At 39.2% G+C, this 17,109-nt stretch overlaps 1 protein-coding gene across 1 annotated transcript in view; it reads right to left on the bottom strand.

Moving 5' to 3' along the window:
- The window catches only part of LOC106879132 (inhibitor of Bruton tyrosine kinase), a 74,643-nt gene extending 58,545 nt beyond the window's left edge, over positions 1-16,098 (bottom strand). The window contains exons 1-5 of the mRNA XM_052976525.1: positions 15,924-16,098; positions 9,137-9,481; positions 6,422-6,518; positions 3,660-3,784; positions 1,934-2,044 (exon numbers count right to left, since the gene is read on the bottom strand). Coding sequence (XP_052832485.1) covers positions 1,934-2,044; positions 3,660-3,784; positions 6,422-6,518; positions 9,137-9,457 — 654 coding nt within the window. The 5' untranslated portion in view covers positions 9,458-9,481; positions 15,924-16,098. The remainder of the gene's footprint in view (positions 1-1,933; positions 2,045-3,659; positions 3,785-6,421; positions 6,519-9,136; positions 9,482-15,923) is intronic.
- Between the last annotated feature and the right edge of the window lie 1,011 nt (positions 16,099-17,109).

Genomic DNA, 17,109 nt, shown 5'->3' with positions numbered 1-17,109 from the left:
ACCCTCAGAGGCTCAAGTTCGGGCAAAGTTGTTTATGAAAGGCTGGCAGTCGACCATGCATACCAATCTCCCTTCTCCATGCCACTGATGTTATCCAAGGGAAAGGCAAAGGCTGAAACAGCTTGGCACCAGTGACATCGCAACTCATGTGTTATGATTCCCTCGGGTGACTCGTAGAGATAACACAACGAGTTATACAATTTAATTATTACATTTATTGTTCAATTACATACAAAGAACGCACTCACCCAATGTTCGTTATGAATAAACAAAAGTCATGTCCGCCATATATATATCAATGACCTTATACTACGACAGTCCCACAAGACAACAACAATGAAACAATGAACTCAGACGAACCACATGACACACGGAACGTCAGACGAATTACATATCTAACAGTCCATATAACATCATGTCTACAGCTGAGAGAACTGGAGCAACATGAAATGAAGTATCTTGCTCAAGAACACACCACACAGCCTGGTCCAAGAATCGAACTCACTACCTCATGATTATGAGCCCAATGCTCTAACCACTGAGCCATGCACCTTCATTCAGAAAAGAACTATACTTACAACATGTGCTAACTTCAAAACTTCAACATACTTAAATAATCTTTCCAAAATATATGCAAACTATATAGATATATTCCCAATTGATTGGCGTAATTGACATTGCTTGAACAGGTGCACAGTATACAATGAGTCAGGTGTCAAAGTGATTCCAAAGCAACTTGAGATGAAGTGTTTTGTTCAAGAACACAACACACCACCCAGTCTAGGAAATGAAATCACAATCTTGTGATTGTGAGTGCAACACCCCAACCACTAAGCCATGCACCCTCTCACACACATACGCATACACACACATATAGGTGCAGGCATGGCTGTGTGGTAAGGAGTTTGCTTCTCAACTACATGGTTCTGGGATCAGTCTCACAGTAAGGTATCTTGGGCAAGTGTCTTCTATTCTAGCCACAGGCTGATCAAATCCTGGAATGGATTTGGTAAACAGAAACTGAAAAACGCCCATCGTGTGTCTCTGTCCGTGTCTTTGTGTCTGTGTTTGTCCCCACCACTGCTTGACAACTGGTGTTGGTATGTTTATGTCCCTGTAACTTAGTGGTTCAGGAAAAAGAAATCGATAGGGTAAGTACCATGCTTAAAAAAAGGTACTGGGGTTGATTATTTGACTAAAAATTCTTCAAGATAGTTCCCCAGCATGGTTGTAGTAGAAACAAGATAAAAGATAAAAAAATATATACATACAAAATATATATACATATATATATGTATGTGTGTGTGTGTAATATAGATACAGGTGTGGATGTGTGGATACAGAGCTGAGTTCGTAATCATGGGTTCAATTTCTTAGCCACTGTATGACACTCTCCTACTACAGCCTTTGGGTAACCAATAACTTGTGAGTGGAACTGGTAAACAGATATTGTATGAAAACCTGTCGTGTATGCATGCATGCATGTGTACTTCTCACTGCCTGACAAAACGTTGACATGATATTTACATTCCCTGTTGACAGTAAAATCGGTTGCTCAGTTCTCCCAAAGACAAGTTGAATAAAATAAGTCCTTTCCTGAAAAATGAGTAAGGGTTGGCAACAGGAAGGGCATCCAAGTGTTGCATAGTTGGTGGCTGTGTCCCATTGTGAAACACGGTGTTATTGATGGATCTGTATCTCCATTTAACTCTTTAGATTACTCTGTCAAATACGATGATCATTTACTCACTTTCTTTTGAATTAATCTTGTATTATCTCATAGCTTCAGGATTTCAATGATGTGATTATTTATTTTTAGAGAAGGTGTGAGAGGCCACATCTGAACAGTTTGAACATAAAGCTGATAGAGTATCTGGATCAGACATGGCCAGTTTGAATGCTTGAGGGTTAGAAGAATGAAAGAGAGACTTACGAGGTATGTTTTCTCATTCCCAAGTCCAAGACGTCCACCTCCTCCATGGCCACAAGTGTAGACTCGCCCACAATGACTTAGAAATACAGTGTGGTATGTACACAGAATCACCTGTTCAGCAAGAAAGATAAGGTTATGATAACATGATGTACATTAGGTATATGTAAGTGTAACTTCATCATCATTATCATCATTTTACATTTGCTTTCCATACTAGCATGAGCTGTATGTAAAGATATATACATGCATATATACATACATATGCACATACACACACAAACACACACAAACATATATATATACAGGGTGGCCACTGAAAGACTGAGTAATATAAAACAAAAATAACTTTTACAAACACATGGTATTTTATTTTTTTATTATCTTATTAGGATGGAAACATTTTAAAATCCAGTTTTAAAATCTTCTGAATTGATATTCTGGTGATGCCTAGTTGAGCAGAGTGACGATGGGTAGAGGCTGATGGATCCTCAAGGACACTCTGCCATACAGTTTCCACCGCTGTGCTAGTGTGCATAGTGCACTTAGGACCTCTTCCCAGAAGATCGCCGACTGATCCAGTTCTTTCAAATTGGGCAATTAGGTTCTGAATCATGTTATCACTCAGAGATACTCTAACAGTAAAATGTGGCCAGTATTTCCTCTCAGTTTGAATAATTGAGTTTGAATAGAAAAACTCAATGGGTTTTACTCATTACTGGATATCATACGTAGTCATTTTAATCCCCAAGGGATGCTTTATAACATGCAAAAAAAAGAAAATAAAAAAGATTGAAAACAAACAAGTTATGACTTTTTCAAACCCTTTGGTTTTTTAGTGGCCACCCTGTGTATATACAGACATACATATATTACATACACACACACATGTAAATTCTTACACACTTCAAGTATATATATGTGTTTGTGAGGTGATTTGTAGCTGGCCATTAACACACAATGGCCTTATCCTCCAATGAAACCAATCCTTAGTGAACTTCCTTTACGCCACTCAAACCCAAACTTCTGACTCATAGACTGCCAGATCTACACATATAGAAAAAAACTGCATCCGGTAGCGAGACGCTGGTTCAGGAGCTCCAGGATTTTGAGGTGTGTGGAACCACCTCTTAGCAACTGCTGTTCTCAGGCTAACTCTGACCCAGAGTAGCAGCACCTGTCAGGGTCCCGGCTGTGGATTAATTAGAATGTTGTAGAAGGAAACCTTCACTGCCTCATGAGTGCCTTGGGAAAGGAAAAGGCTAGGGGAGTCAACTTTGAAAGCAAATCAAGGAGTGAAGTGCCTCAAGTGGCCCAGTCCCCTCTTTGACACCATTTTGGCAACTGCAGTGTAGGTAGAGCTCACCAGCCGTGTAAGGCAATTCACTTAGAAGACCACTCCAATGTAAAACCTAGTTTGCTAGTCACTGCAGTCACCTTCGCCCACTGAGCTACTGTGGTCTCAAATTTCCATGTTTAAAGAGAGGGATCAGATTGCACGGACTGATCCTCACCTTAAAACTACTCAGCAGAGGCAGGAAGGACAGCTCTGCAGCATCAAGGATCAGTTTGCATATGCACTTTCAGGTATGCTGCTCTTCCTCTTTATCTTCTGTCATGAAGAAACTGTCATCATATATACACATACATACACACACACAAAGAAAGAGGAAGAAAAACAGAGTACAACAAAGGGAGAGAGATAAACAAATGTAGAGAAAAAACTAACCTGTTTGATGGTGATGTGTTGCTGTTGGAATGTATCAAGAATTGTAGGTTTGGGACATTCCTTGTCTGTAGACAATCCCAGAGTACTGTTGTGGTTCTCTCCCCACACATACACATTATTTGGGGCTGCAAATTGACCAAATCTATACAATATCCATACATATATATCTGAATGCATACATACATACATATATACATACGTCTGTCGGTCTGTAAATATACATATATATACACACTGAGACGATGACTATACAAGTATAAATATATAATTACATATTAACAGAGCAAACTTACACAGGGTACAAAGATAGAGAAAATTAGAGAGAAGGTATGGTGTTGCAAGTCTGACAGAGATGAAAACCTAGGTTTTCAGTTTTTGCTTTCTCTCTATTTATATGTGTACATGTATGTATATTTTATATCTCTAGCCCAAGCAGTTTTATTTGTTTATTTGCATCATTATCTATATATTTGTTCACCAGAATTCCTCTTATATCTATTCTTTATTCCATAGACTTGGTCCTTGGTACAAAGTGTAAATGTAAATCATTTGAGTGCTAATCAGTGTTTTTTTTTATGCAAAAGCACCTAGCACACTCTGTAAAGTGGTTGGCATTAGGAAGGGCATTCAGCTGTAGAAACCTTGCCAAATCAGACTGGTGTCTGGTGCAGCTCCCCCACACCATTAGCTTGCCAGCTCTTGTCACACCATCCAACCGATGCCAGCATGGACAATGGACATTAAATGATGATGATGATACATATATACATATATATATCAGGTCATTAAGAATGAAATGTCCAATTTTGAACTGAAAGTTTATTTTACTTTATCTCAACAAAAAGCAATGCAGTTAATCAAGTATACATCTAAATTATCAACACAATTTTGCCATTTTATTGGTAGCTTATTTATACCAGCAGTAAAGAATTCTGGAGGGCAAAAGGTGATGAAATCATGAAAGGCTGTTTCTGCATCTTCTTCAGGTTTGAAGTTTATTCCTTGTAAAAAGTTGTCTAATGCCTGGAAAACGTAACAGTCAGTTGGTGCAAGGTCTGGTGAATATGGTAAATGACAGAGTACTTCCAAGTTCAGTTCCTGTAACTTGAGTAGCATTCTTTGTGCAACATGTCGTTGAGCATTGTCTTGCAAGAGAATTGGCCTGTTTCTATCGACCAATCTCGGTTGTTTAATTGCAAGTTCACTCATCATTTCATCAGCTGTAATTGACTTACCAGTCTCATGAAACTGTAGTGGATGACATCAGTGCTGGACCACCAAAGAGATACCATTAGCTTCTTTTGGAGAATATTCTTTCTTGGATTTTGTTTTGGCACTTCGTCTCAATCCAACCACCATGCAGAACGCTTGCTATTGTTGAAAAGAATCCATTTTTCATTACACATAACAATACAATGCATAAATGGTTCGCTTTTATGCTGAGACAGCAAAGAACATCAAGTTTCAAGATGACGTATCATTTAATGTTCGTTCAATTCGTGTGGTACCCACTTGTCCAGCTTCTTTACCAGATGGTCCAATACAGTTGGAATCAAAACATCAAAACTTGCTGCTAACTCACGCATAGTTTGTGATGTATCCGCACCCACTACAGTTTCCAGCTCATCATTATCCACCTTGGTCTCAGGTCTACCACGGGGTTGATTTTCAAGAGTAAAGTCACCAGACCGGAACTTCTCAAATCATCGATGTACCATGCACTCATTTGCCACATCTTTACCAAACACCTCATTGATGTTTTGAGTTGTCTGGGATGCATTGGTTCCACGACAAAACTCATAGTCATAAACAACTTGAATTTTTGATCTATCCATGGGTTCACAAAAATTGATTTACAAGAGAAAACTCACAATATAATCAGACACCATGAATTGCATTTTGAAAAGTAATGATGCAATTTTTCAATGTTGTAAAACAAAGAATTGTCAGGATTAAACATTAAAGTTAACAACTGTCAAACTTGGTGCATAAGAAAATCAGACGTTTCATTCTTAATGACCAGATATATAATTGACTAAAACCTTTGGAGGTGCTGCCCCAACATGGCCACAGTCAAATGACTGAAACCGATAAGAGAATAAAGAATACAATAAATTATTAAAGAGTATTTTGATGAGACTCAATAACTGCATTTACAAGACATGATGCAAGATCAAGATGAAACATAATAACATGAAGTACTGCTGGGTACCTGGATGGCCACATGTGATAGAGATGGTGAATTACTGAAGAACCCCTTGATGAGACTTCACAAAAGAATCATCAACATCATCTCAACATCTACTTTCTCATGCCTGCATGGGCTGGACAAAGTTTATTGGAGTAGATTTTGCTATGGCTTGATGTTCTTTTTGTCATCAATCCTCACCTGTTTCCAAGCAAGGCAATATTTTGCCATGGCCAGACATGTCCCCACAGAATACTGGAAATGAATGATGCTGTTCATGCAATAGTGACAATGTTAAGACAAGGAGACACATGTATATATGTGAGTGTGTGTGTGTGTGTGTGTGTGTGTGTGTATGTGTGTACGCATGTACATACATATCAAATCCACTCGCATGCATACATACATACATACACACACACATGCACACACACATACACACACACATCAAATCCACTTACAAGGCTTTGGTTTTAGTGTGAAATGTTATATGATATCTTTATGAAACTAAACATGCTACTGTGGAAATGTCTACTACTAGGGTACATATTATGATAAAACAACTTATAAGTACCTCCAGGAAATTTTAACTTTTTGGTCAATTCATCTTCTCTCTGTATGTTGAAAGGTCTCAGTCCTTCATGATCTTGTATCTCGAGGCTTGCTTCATGCTAAGAATAATAATAATAATAATGGTTTCAAATTTTTGGCCCAAGACCAGCAAGTTCAGAGGAGGGGGTTAAGTCAATTACATCAACCCAGTATTCAACTGGTACTTATTTTATCAACTCTGAAAAGATGAAAGGCAAAGTTGAACTCACGACTTAAAGACAACCACTTTTTTCCGTTATATATATACACATATATAAATATCACTGATTAGAGAACAAACATCATACATAAACAAGAAGTGGTATAAAAGGTAAAAGAAAAGAGGAATGGAATGAGGAGGAGAAGCAATCAAAGTCAAGAAACATGGGGAAAAGAAATGATGAAATGAGAGAGAAGCTGGAAGACAGGGAAGGGATTAATGAACTAAAAGGAGGTGTAGGAGGTGAAGGGAAAATGTTCATTTAAATCTGTTAGTGACATGGTGCTAAGTTCAAATATGAAACACTATTCTGTATCCTTGAAAATGTGGATCTATGGTGTACAGAGATGCCACACACTGATAAGTAAATGATGGAATGGCCTGTAGTGTTGAAGTGGGTGGCAATATGTTGGCCTGGCATATATAGTAGTATGCTAGTATACTTTGAATGTGTTCCCAAAAGTGAATGGCAAATCTTTCTCCAATGTAAAGAGCATTGCAAGTTTGCATATGATACAATGTATAAGGTTGGACAATGTTCAATGTTGGACAAGGTTGGACAACAGAAGTTCTGAGTAATGTAATGTTGGAACTTAGGCCCAGTAATGGTTATAGTGTTGTTAATGTAGGGGCAGATGTTACAGCATCAGAAAGGGTATTTAAAGGTGCTTGACTGTGTGAGACTGAGTACTGTTGAGCTTCTTACTTTCCAAGATTCCAAGGTTTTCAAGATTCCTATCATTTTTAAAGGCAAGGAGAGATGATAAGGGAAGATTGGAATGGTTGTCGGAGAGGCTCAAAAAGTAGAAATATATATATCGCAGTGATTATTTGGTGCCGGTGGCATGTAAAAGCACCCACTACACTCTCGGAGTGGTTGGCGTTAGGAAGGGCATCCAGCTGTAGAAACTCTGCCAAATCAGATTGGAGCCTGGTGTAGCCATCTGGTTCACCAGTCCTCAGTCAAATCGTCCAACCCATGCTAGCATGGAAAGCGGATGTTAAACGATGATGATGATATATTACGATATATGTAAACAAACAAATTTTTCCGCAATATAAGGACGTTCTATCCTATTTATGCTATTCAGCATTATTATTATGCATTTGAGAATAAAATATTTCTATATCTCTGTGTATGTGTATGTGTGTGTATATAATCCAAGTGTTAAGGATTAGAGTAGATTAAATCTGGGCTACATATGTTTCATAGCAAACAGAACCTTGGAAGTACTAAATATCTAAGTGAGATGTATACTGCAGTTTACTCTTCAGGCTGAGGGTATCTTGATTAAATGAAGTTTACATTGTCATTAGGAGGCCCATGTTAACACAAGGAGGATTCTGATCAAATCCTCTGTGTTAACATGGGCCTCCTAACAACTAGTTAAAACTTCATATAATCAAGATAACCTTGGCCTAAAGAGTAGCCTGCGGCACACACCTCGCTTTGATATTTACCACTTCTGAGGTTCCGCTCACAATGAAACATATGCAGCTCAGATTTAATCTACTCTATTCCTTTAACTCTTGGATTTTTATTTGCATACCTGGAAAATTTACAAATTTCCACACCAATAAACCACTATTGTTCCCCAAAGTTGTTTTTTTTATATTTCCTATGGATTGCTTGATGCTCACTTTCTTCCTACACCACAATCCTTGGATCTTACATACATATGTATACATAAATATATCAACAAAAAATCCAGTGAAATCCATGGAAGTAGAGTCAGTATATCCAGAGGTAATCCAGGTGTTGTGCTGGTATGTAGATGAGGAGAGGTGCAGAAAGTTCAGGAAGTAGTTAAGATATGTAAGTCCAAAGAGTAGGAAGTTAAGGCAGGATAAAACTGGGGTGACTACATGAGCTTATAATACAGAGTTGAAATTTATAGAAAAACAAAAGACGAAGACAAGTGTATGAACAACAAGCAGGTGAATGAGTTTGACACTCAGGAAAATGAAAAAGTCTTTTACATTTCAAGCCTATGCTCTTCAACAGAAAGGAATATGAGAAAATTTTCTCATATTCTTTTCTGTTGAACAGTGTAGGCTCAAAACATAAAAGACTTTTTTCTTTTCCTGAGTGTCAAACTAATATACTTACTTGTTGTTCAGACATTTGTCTTCATCTTTCGTTTTTCTATAAATTTCAACTATATATATATGTGTGTGTGAAGGCGCGTGGCCTAGCGTTTAGGCTGTTGCACTCACAATCACTAGATCATGGTTGAATTCCCTGATTGGGCAGTGCATTGTGTTCTTGAGCAAAATACTTCATTACACATTGCTACAATCCCCCTTCCGGTCAGTGGGGGATGTTGGCCTGTTCACCTAGCCACTGGGGTAGCATCATTTGAAAGCTAAAACAAAGCAAAAGTGCACTGTGACAAGCGACGTGTAACAACATAGATAGCCTGATCTGTCACATGATCACACACACACACACACACACAAATGTTTTGTTGCACTCACCTGAATGAGAAGCCTTGCTACGTCCAAATGACCATAGAACAAAGCCTTGTGTAAAGCAGTCCATCCTGATTCTCTGTCCACTGCATTAACATCCACATGTTTCTCATCCAGAAGCCACTGGACAACATCCAACTTACCACAGCCAGCTGCCACATGGAGAGGAAAATTGCCATCAAGATCACTTTGTTTGCCTGCAGCATGGCATGTCTGGAAATAAGCTTTAATTTCTTCAAAACTTCCTTTTGTTATTGCTGCATTTAACTGGGAAGCATGTTGTTTCGATTGACACTTCAAACCACACTCAGCTCTGATGAAAGACATGGTAAAACCAAGTTACTCGCTTCTCTGAAATAAGCAGGAAAGTAAAAAGAAACCACTTGGTTAAATATTTCAGGATATGATTCCTATATTATACAAGCAGAAGGCAAATGCATTAGAGAATCAGACAAAATACATGCAGACATTTATTTCAGTAACTTATGTTCTGAATTCAAATTGCCCTGAGAATTTGAATTCAGGGGTTTGACAAATAATGTACCAGCTTCTATATAATCATTCAATTTGCAAGAAATAGTAACTAAATTTCATACATATATATATGTATGAAACTTTGCCCAGGCTATTCTTATTCTAGCAACTACACTTTCAGAGTATCCACCCCTGCTACTGACTTGGTCACCTAGGTAACAGAAGCTATCAACTACTTCTAGTTTTTCCCCCTGGAATGTGATGGAAGCTGTTCTCTGCTCATTTTCAGTGTTTATTGCCCCTGAGCATTTGCCACACACAAAAACTATCTTCCTAGTTAGCCTTCCTTTGATATTGCTGCACCTCTTATGTCTCCATAGCTTACACTGGGTACATCTTATGGAGTTTCTACCTACACCTTTTCTACATATCGAGCAGGAATTTGTGGTTTGTCTGCCTTCCTACTTATTAAGACTTTGGTTTTTGCGAGGTTGACTCTAAGGCTCTTTGATTCTAATCCTTGCTTCCACACCTGAAACTTCTCCTCTAGTTCTGATAGTGACTCAGCTATTAGAGCAAGGTTATCAGCATAGAGAAGCTCCCAGGGGCATCCTGTCTTGAATTCTTCTGTTATTGCCTGGAGGACTATGATGAATAAAAGGGGGCTGAGGACTGATCCTTGGTGAACCCCTACCCCTACCCAGAATTCTTTACTGCACTTGTCGCCAACCCTCACATTACTGATAACGTCCCTGTACATGGCTCACACAGCTCTTACTAACCATTTAGCTATCCCTACTTTCCTTATTGACTACCAGATAAGGGATCGGGGGACCCTGTCAAAAGCTTTCTCCAAGTCAATGAAAGCCAGGTACAGTGGTTTATCTTTGGCTAGGTATTTCTCCTGCAGCTGTCTTACCAGAAATATAGCATCAGTGGTGCTTTTCCCTGGCACAAACCCAAACTGCATCTTGTCTAAACTGACTCTCTCCCTAATTAGTTGGGATATGACCCTCTCCATGACTTTCATTACCTGATCCAACTGTTTGATACCTCTGTAATTATTTGTATCTAAAGCGTCACCTTTGTAACAGTTGACTATGGTGCTGCTACACCAGTCATTGGGTATGACTCCATCATGTATCGCCTGGTTGACTATACAGATGACTAGATAATAGCCGACACCGCCAGATATTTTAAGCATCTCTGCAGTGATTCCTGATGGGCCAGGGGCTTTCCCTTTCTTCATACTCTTAATTGCTTTATCTACCATGGTACTGTCAACTTGGATAGCTGGTCCCTCTGTTGGGTCGACATTCGGCAGACTCTCTTTCTCCCATTCATTCTCTTTATTGAGCAACCTTTCATAGTGGCGTCTCCAAGTCTTTCTCTTTGCAGCCTCGTTTAGTACAAGTGTACCATCATCCATACGGACACATTTCTCTCTTATGACACCACGATTCTCTCTCACACACTGTCTTGCACCACAAAATACCTCAAGTTTTTGGTCCTCACGGCACAGAACACTGGCAATCTTTTTTCTTATCTGTTTCCCCTCTGGCTAAATAAACCTGTCGTATAGATTCCCTTCTGGCAGTCTGATACAATTCCCTGCTACCACCGTTCTTCCAGTCCTTCCAAGCCTGTCTCTTTTCCCTAATGGCCCTGTCAACTATATTGTTCCACCTTGAGTTGAGAGGGGACTTTGCACCATCCACAGATCTGGTCAGTGGCCCTAAACAGGTTGTCCCATAGAAACCTCCAGTTGTCTTCCACATCATGTGATGCTATATTCCCCTCTATTTCGTCAAAAGCTTCGAGTAATATGTCTCTAAATCTCTGTCCATTCGCAGGATCTTTAAGCTTCTAGACCCTTCTCCTCCATGCTGGTCGTCTACTGGGCATCCATTTAGCCCTGATCCTGGAGTCGCTAACTACTAATCTATGTTGTGGGGTGCATTTGTCATCTGGGAAGGTTTTGGCATTTATAAGTAGCCATCTTTCCTGTTTCCTAGCAAGGATCGGTAGGTGAATAGGTGACTGGCAGGTTTCCTGAAGTTAGTGTTACAAACCATAAGGTCATTTGCATCACAGGACTCCAGCAGCCTGGTTCCCTCCTCACTGCAGGAACCAAAATCATAGCCTCCATGTACACCATGGAAGGCCCCTGCATGTTGTCAAACATGCCCATTGAAGTCACCAGCCACAAAGAGAAGGTCCCTGTCATTCGTCGATGAGGTAGTCTGCAAGAGGGTGTCATAAAATCGGTCTTTCTGTCCATCAGGTAGCCCTGGCTGAGGGGCATAGGCCGAGATAATGGTTGCTAATCCATGTTGCAGCACTAATTTAATCTATTGCAGACTCTGACTACCTCGATTAACTTATCAGCTCATTTCTCCACAAGAAGTATACCCACGCCCCCGAACCTGACCCCGTCAGTGTTCCCTGCACAGAAAATCTTATACCTATGTTCTTTGCCTGTGAGGAACCAAGCAGAACCTCCTCTCCACCTTACTTCTTGGAGGCAGCAGATATCGACACATCTCCGTTCAAGCACCTCAACAATCTCACCGGACCTACCTTTCAGTGTGCCCACGAGGGTGTGGGAGGTGTGGGCCCATGAGACCCTGGGATGGGGGACAGCAGCGTCATGCACCTGAAAAGAAAGCTTGCATTTGGCAGAACTCATATATGTACAATAGTCTTCAACCTGCATACATCCCACCATCATTTTTATGCACTATATGATCACTACCTTACATAGGAGATAAACCCTAAGTAGGGAGGGGAGGGCATTAAGCCTTTAGAAGTGTTCATGGAAGACATCCGATAGAGGTCAGAGGATAGAGACTTCCGGTACAGGTGGTGGTGGTGGTGGGAGGGTGAGCACACCGCGAAACAGCAGAGAAACTCAAGTTGCTGGTATCAGAGAATATTGTGATAATAGTGAGATAGAATTGGGCATTTGAAAATCTTAAACTACAATTATAACCAAAAGCTTTTGGTCAGCCAATCTGTGACAAAATTAGATAAATGAATGAATAAGTGACGATAATGAATATGCGTGAAAGGGAGAGAATTGGATCGAGTAAAAGGGATCTTAAGTGTGTTTTTTTTTAAACATACAATGTGGAAGACGAAACTATGTTTACACAGGTAATGAAATAGATAGAATAATGAAAGGAACTAATAAGCAAATTATGATGATCTGCACTGAAAGAGAAGGATTAGAGATGTATGATATGTATGTATGTATGTATGTATGTATATGTATGTATATATATATATCTATATCATCATCATCGTCGTTTAACGTCCGCTTTCCATGCTAGCATGGATATATATATATATATCATCAACCTCATCATCATCGTACAACTACTTTTTATGCTGGCATGGGTTGAACAAGTCACCACAGTCAGGGTCAGTACATATTTGGGGTTGCTGTTCACCTGGATGGGTCAGCAGATCACATCGCACTTATGAGTTCCATGTTTGGCTTCATTCCTGACACCAGTTACTTCACAGGGTGTATTTCTTTGTGGCACCAACACTAAAGAGGTGTCATGTTCTCAACAAGACTATTGAGTTTTCTCACCTATACATTTTACAGAGTGTACTGAGGATATTTTTTCATGGCACCAACACTACAAATGTAGCCATATCCATAACATGACCAAAGCAACTTCTTCATCCCATGCCTCTGCCTCACTTGACAAACTCTTAGCATAGTGAGATGTATGGAAGGTAGTGGCAGAGGCATGAAGGATGGTAATAAATCATAAAAAGGTTAGTGAAAGGGGTACTTGATGTGCTTAAGCATATGTGATTAATGAAGGTCATGTGACCCAGAGGACAGGATGATGATAGAGGAAGAGCCAGGATGTGTGGGTGAAGAGGAGGCTGAGTGTAAAGTGCACGGGGTACAACAGGCTCAATATGGCATGGTCTTTTATACATAGACCTCAAGATGGGCAGGAGAGGTAAGGGATGAGGATGATGGTAGGGGACAGAAAGTAGACTGGCCCCATATTAATAGACAGCATGAATTTAGTAGGTTGAGCTATTGAGATAAGGAATGACATGAAAGTGACTATTGGGGAGATGAAAAGGCACCTAGGTGCAGAAGAGGCTGTAATAGTAGACTTAGTGGTAAATATAACTACACAAACACATGCCCACACTCCTAAGAATACATATACACATAAATATAATATACTCTCATTGATCATGCTTGCACTGCTGGATAGGTCGCCTGTGGTTGGATCCTCTGCAAGAAAACAAATCACCTCTCAACACTCTCGTTTTCTGCAAGACACGCAGCATCTTGAGGTCAGATGTTATTCCAAATCTTTCATAGTCTCTTTCTTCCACAACTTCCATATACTTTGAGTGTGTGGCACTTCTTTATATAACTGGCATCTTCCATGCACATCATATATCCATAACGTCACAGTTTCCTCTCTTGCACACTATGTCTCAGTCCTCTTATATTCACTTTTCCCCTCAGCTCAGTAAAATCTCATCAGTTATGCTCTCTAAGATTACACATTCAGTGGCGCATGACTATTTTATTTCTTGCGAATCTTCTATATTCAAAGGCGATATATAGTTACCAAGTAACATAACACTGTACACATGCATCATACAATCTGTTCTTTACTTTGTGGGAGATGCTTTTTTGTTGGCAGCAGAAGTAATAGATCCTTCAACTTTTTTCCAACTATTCTTACACTGGCTACTATGCTTTCAGAACACCTACCCCACTGCTAACTAGATGTCCTGTGTAGCAGAAATTATCAACTACTTCAAGGGAACTTCCAGACATTTGATAGAATTTCCCATGAGCTATTTTGCTTATTACCTCAGTGGACTTGTCACATCTGAAGCCTGCATCATCTGTTAGTCTCCCTGTGATTCTACTGCATCTCTTGTTTACACTGAGTACAGCATATGGAATTCTTAGCAACTCCTTTTCTGCATATTGAGCATGGCCATTTCCCAGATGGTAACAGGGTCCTGTCTGTTACTTATTATCCTCTATTTAGTCTTTGCTAAGTAAACTTTAATACCTCTCAATTCTAATTTTTGGTTCTACTCTAATTTCTTTTCTAGATCTGTGGCTGATTCATCAGTGCAAAGGAGTCCCCACAAGCATTTGGTGTTAACTCCGCTTTCAACACATACGTACATATGCATATACAAACTGAATTCTTTTTCTGACGGGCAATAATATGCAGTACATTTTACTTAGTCATGTGTGTGTGTGTAATCTATACATATACGTGTGCGTGTATGTACATGCGCAGTTATATAGCAAATTGTTTGGTGGTTGACGTTTCTGTTTATATAAGTATTTTACGAGAGAGAGAGAGAGAGAGAGAGAGAAAGAGAGTCTCTTAAAGATTTGGACAAATTAGCACTTTTCATAACTCTATGTGCTGCTGCCTGATGTCAGCTAAGATTACCGAGCACTAACAGAAGTTTAATAATTCCTCACACGTCATCATTTTTTTTTGAGATTCATACAGGCTACACAGTCTTATTTTAAATTTCCTCAGAAATTAACAATTCCTCACAGTTCTATTGACACAGAGTCAGATATATAAAAACAACTGAATATTATATTCTGCTTGATTGCATATAGTTTTTTGTTACAAGTAACCGTAAGTAGTTTAGCTCCGGGTCCATTCTGCGACAGACCGGTAGAGGATCGATTGTTGTCTCGCGCTAGTAGTTGTTGTTTAACACTAGTTCGGTATTGATCGGACAGATCTATAATTAAAGACATTTTAGTTATGATCGGTATTTTCTTTCTTCCAGTGTTAATCCTTCTTTAAGACAATAAGATATATCTAAGGGAGATTTGGCAGTTATTTCAAGCAGGTTAAGAACTACGTTGAGGGTCAATCAACACAAACATGTTTGTGTGCGTATGTTTATATTCGTGTGTGCACGCATTAATACACGCGCAAACAATTACATACGGGAAGAGAAAAGAACACCGATTTTCACTGATAATGTCGTAACCATTTGTCACATCATGTTTCATCTGTCAAAATTTTCTTAACCTGTAATATTGGAAAGGTACCTACCATAATTATTTATACGGGGATCACCAAAAGAAGCTAGTTAAGGATAGCAACTTCGCAGAATAAAGAAAAACAAGACAAAAGAGCCGTTAGTGAGTCGTCTGAGCTGCGAGAAATAGTAGACAAATCTCCCTCACATCACATTCTATCTTCGTGAGTGCGTATACACACACACCTGCGCTAAATAGCTAGATAGTGTTACGGAGATGTCTCATTAAAATACTTACATGATATCGACGCCAGAAACATTCAGTGTGATTCATTCCACCTTATGGTGACTGACGCTTTGTTGTGCAATATCCAGTTTAATTTAGATTTTGTCTGAATACGAAACCCGGATGAAAACTTTGGACCAGTCTGTAGCGGATCTTAGTTAAGACTAAGTCAAGGGAGATAATTGAGAATTACTATCCTATCAAAAAAGATATCCTCAAAAGCTAAAACTAAGCCAAGCAGTGGGACCTCTATGTGAGCGCATCACATGCGAGAAACGGCAGCCAAATGTCTCTCGAATCGAGTCTGATCGTCTGAAAGGAAGAATGGATGATGTTGTCCAAGGCATACATTGCATAATTAAAAGAAGGGAAGATCACGGCTAATATGCCAGGCAGATCAGAGTTGACTCGGAGCTGAACAACAGCAAGTAGTAACCATCAACAGGAGTCTATAAGCAATTGATGGTATATCCCTTTGTATGGTTGTATTATTGTATGTTCATGAAGTTTACTTTATGACACAGGGACTCTGAGTTCAAATGTACTGTACAGCACCTTGGCAAGTGTCCCCCACCAGAAGCTCGGGTTGAATAAGACAACATTGTGAGTGGAATTTGGTCGGCAGAAATCGTGTCCTACTCTTTCAGTATATATATATATATATATATACGGTAGTAAAAAGCGAAGATGACCAATTTGTTATTAATAATAAAACAATTATTAACTTTCAAATCTCCATTTTCTTTTCTTCATTTAAGTGGATATAAACTATGTTTTATACATTATTTACATTTGACGGATATTTGTCCTGATATACCCTCCAGCCTTCATCAATGGTCTTGGGGGAAATTTCGAACCTGGGTTCTCATTCCTAACGTAGTTTTGGATGTTATTATTATTATTATTATTATTATTATTATTATTATTATTATTATTATTATTATTATTATTATTGTTGTTGTTGTTGTTGTTGTTGTTGTTGTTATTATTACTATTCAGCTAACAGCCTGGAATCGAACTCGGAATCTTGGGGTTAGTAGCCCGCGCTCTTAACGGGCATATGGCGTAGTGGTTAAGAGCGCGGGCAACTAACCTTAAGATTCCGAGTTCGATTCCAGGCTGTGACCTGAATAATGATAATAATAATAATAAATAACATCGAAAAATACCTTAGAAATGAGAACCCAGGTTTGAAATT

Source organism: Octopus bimaculoides, chromosome 24, assembly GCF_001194135.2.
Source record: "Octopus bimaculoides isolate UCB-OBI-ISO-001 chromosome 24, ASM119413v2, whole genome shotgun sequence".
Lineage (NCBI taxonomy): Eukaryota > Metazoa > Mollusca > Cephalopoda > Octopoda > Octopodidae > Octopus > Octopus bimaculoides.
The sequence above is the reverse complement of the archived record's forward strand: the minus strand, read 5'-3'. Positions and strand labels throughout refer to the sequence as shown.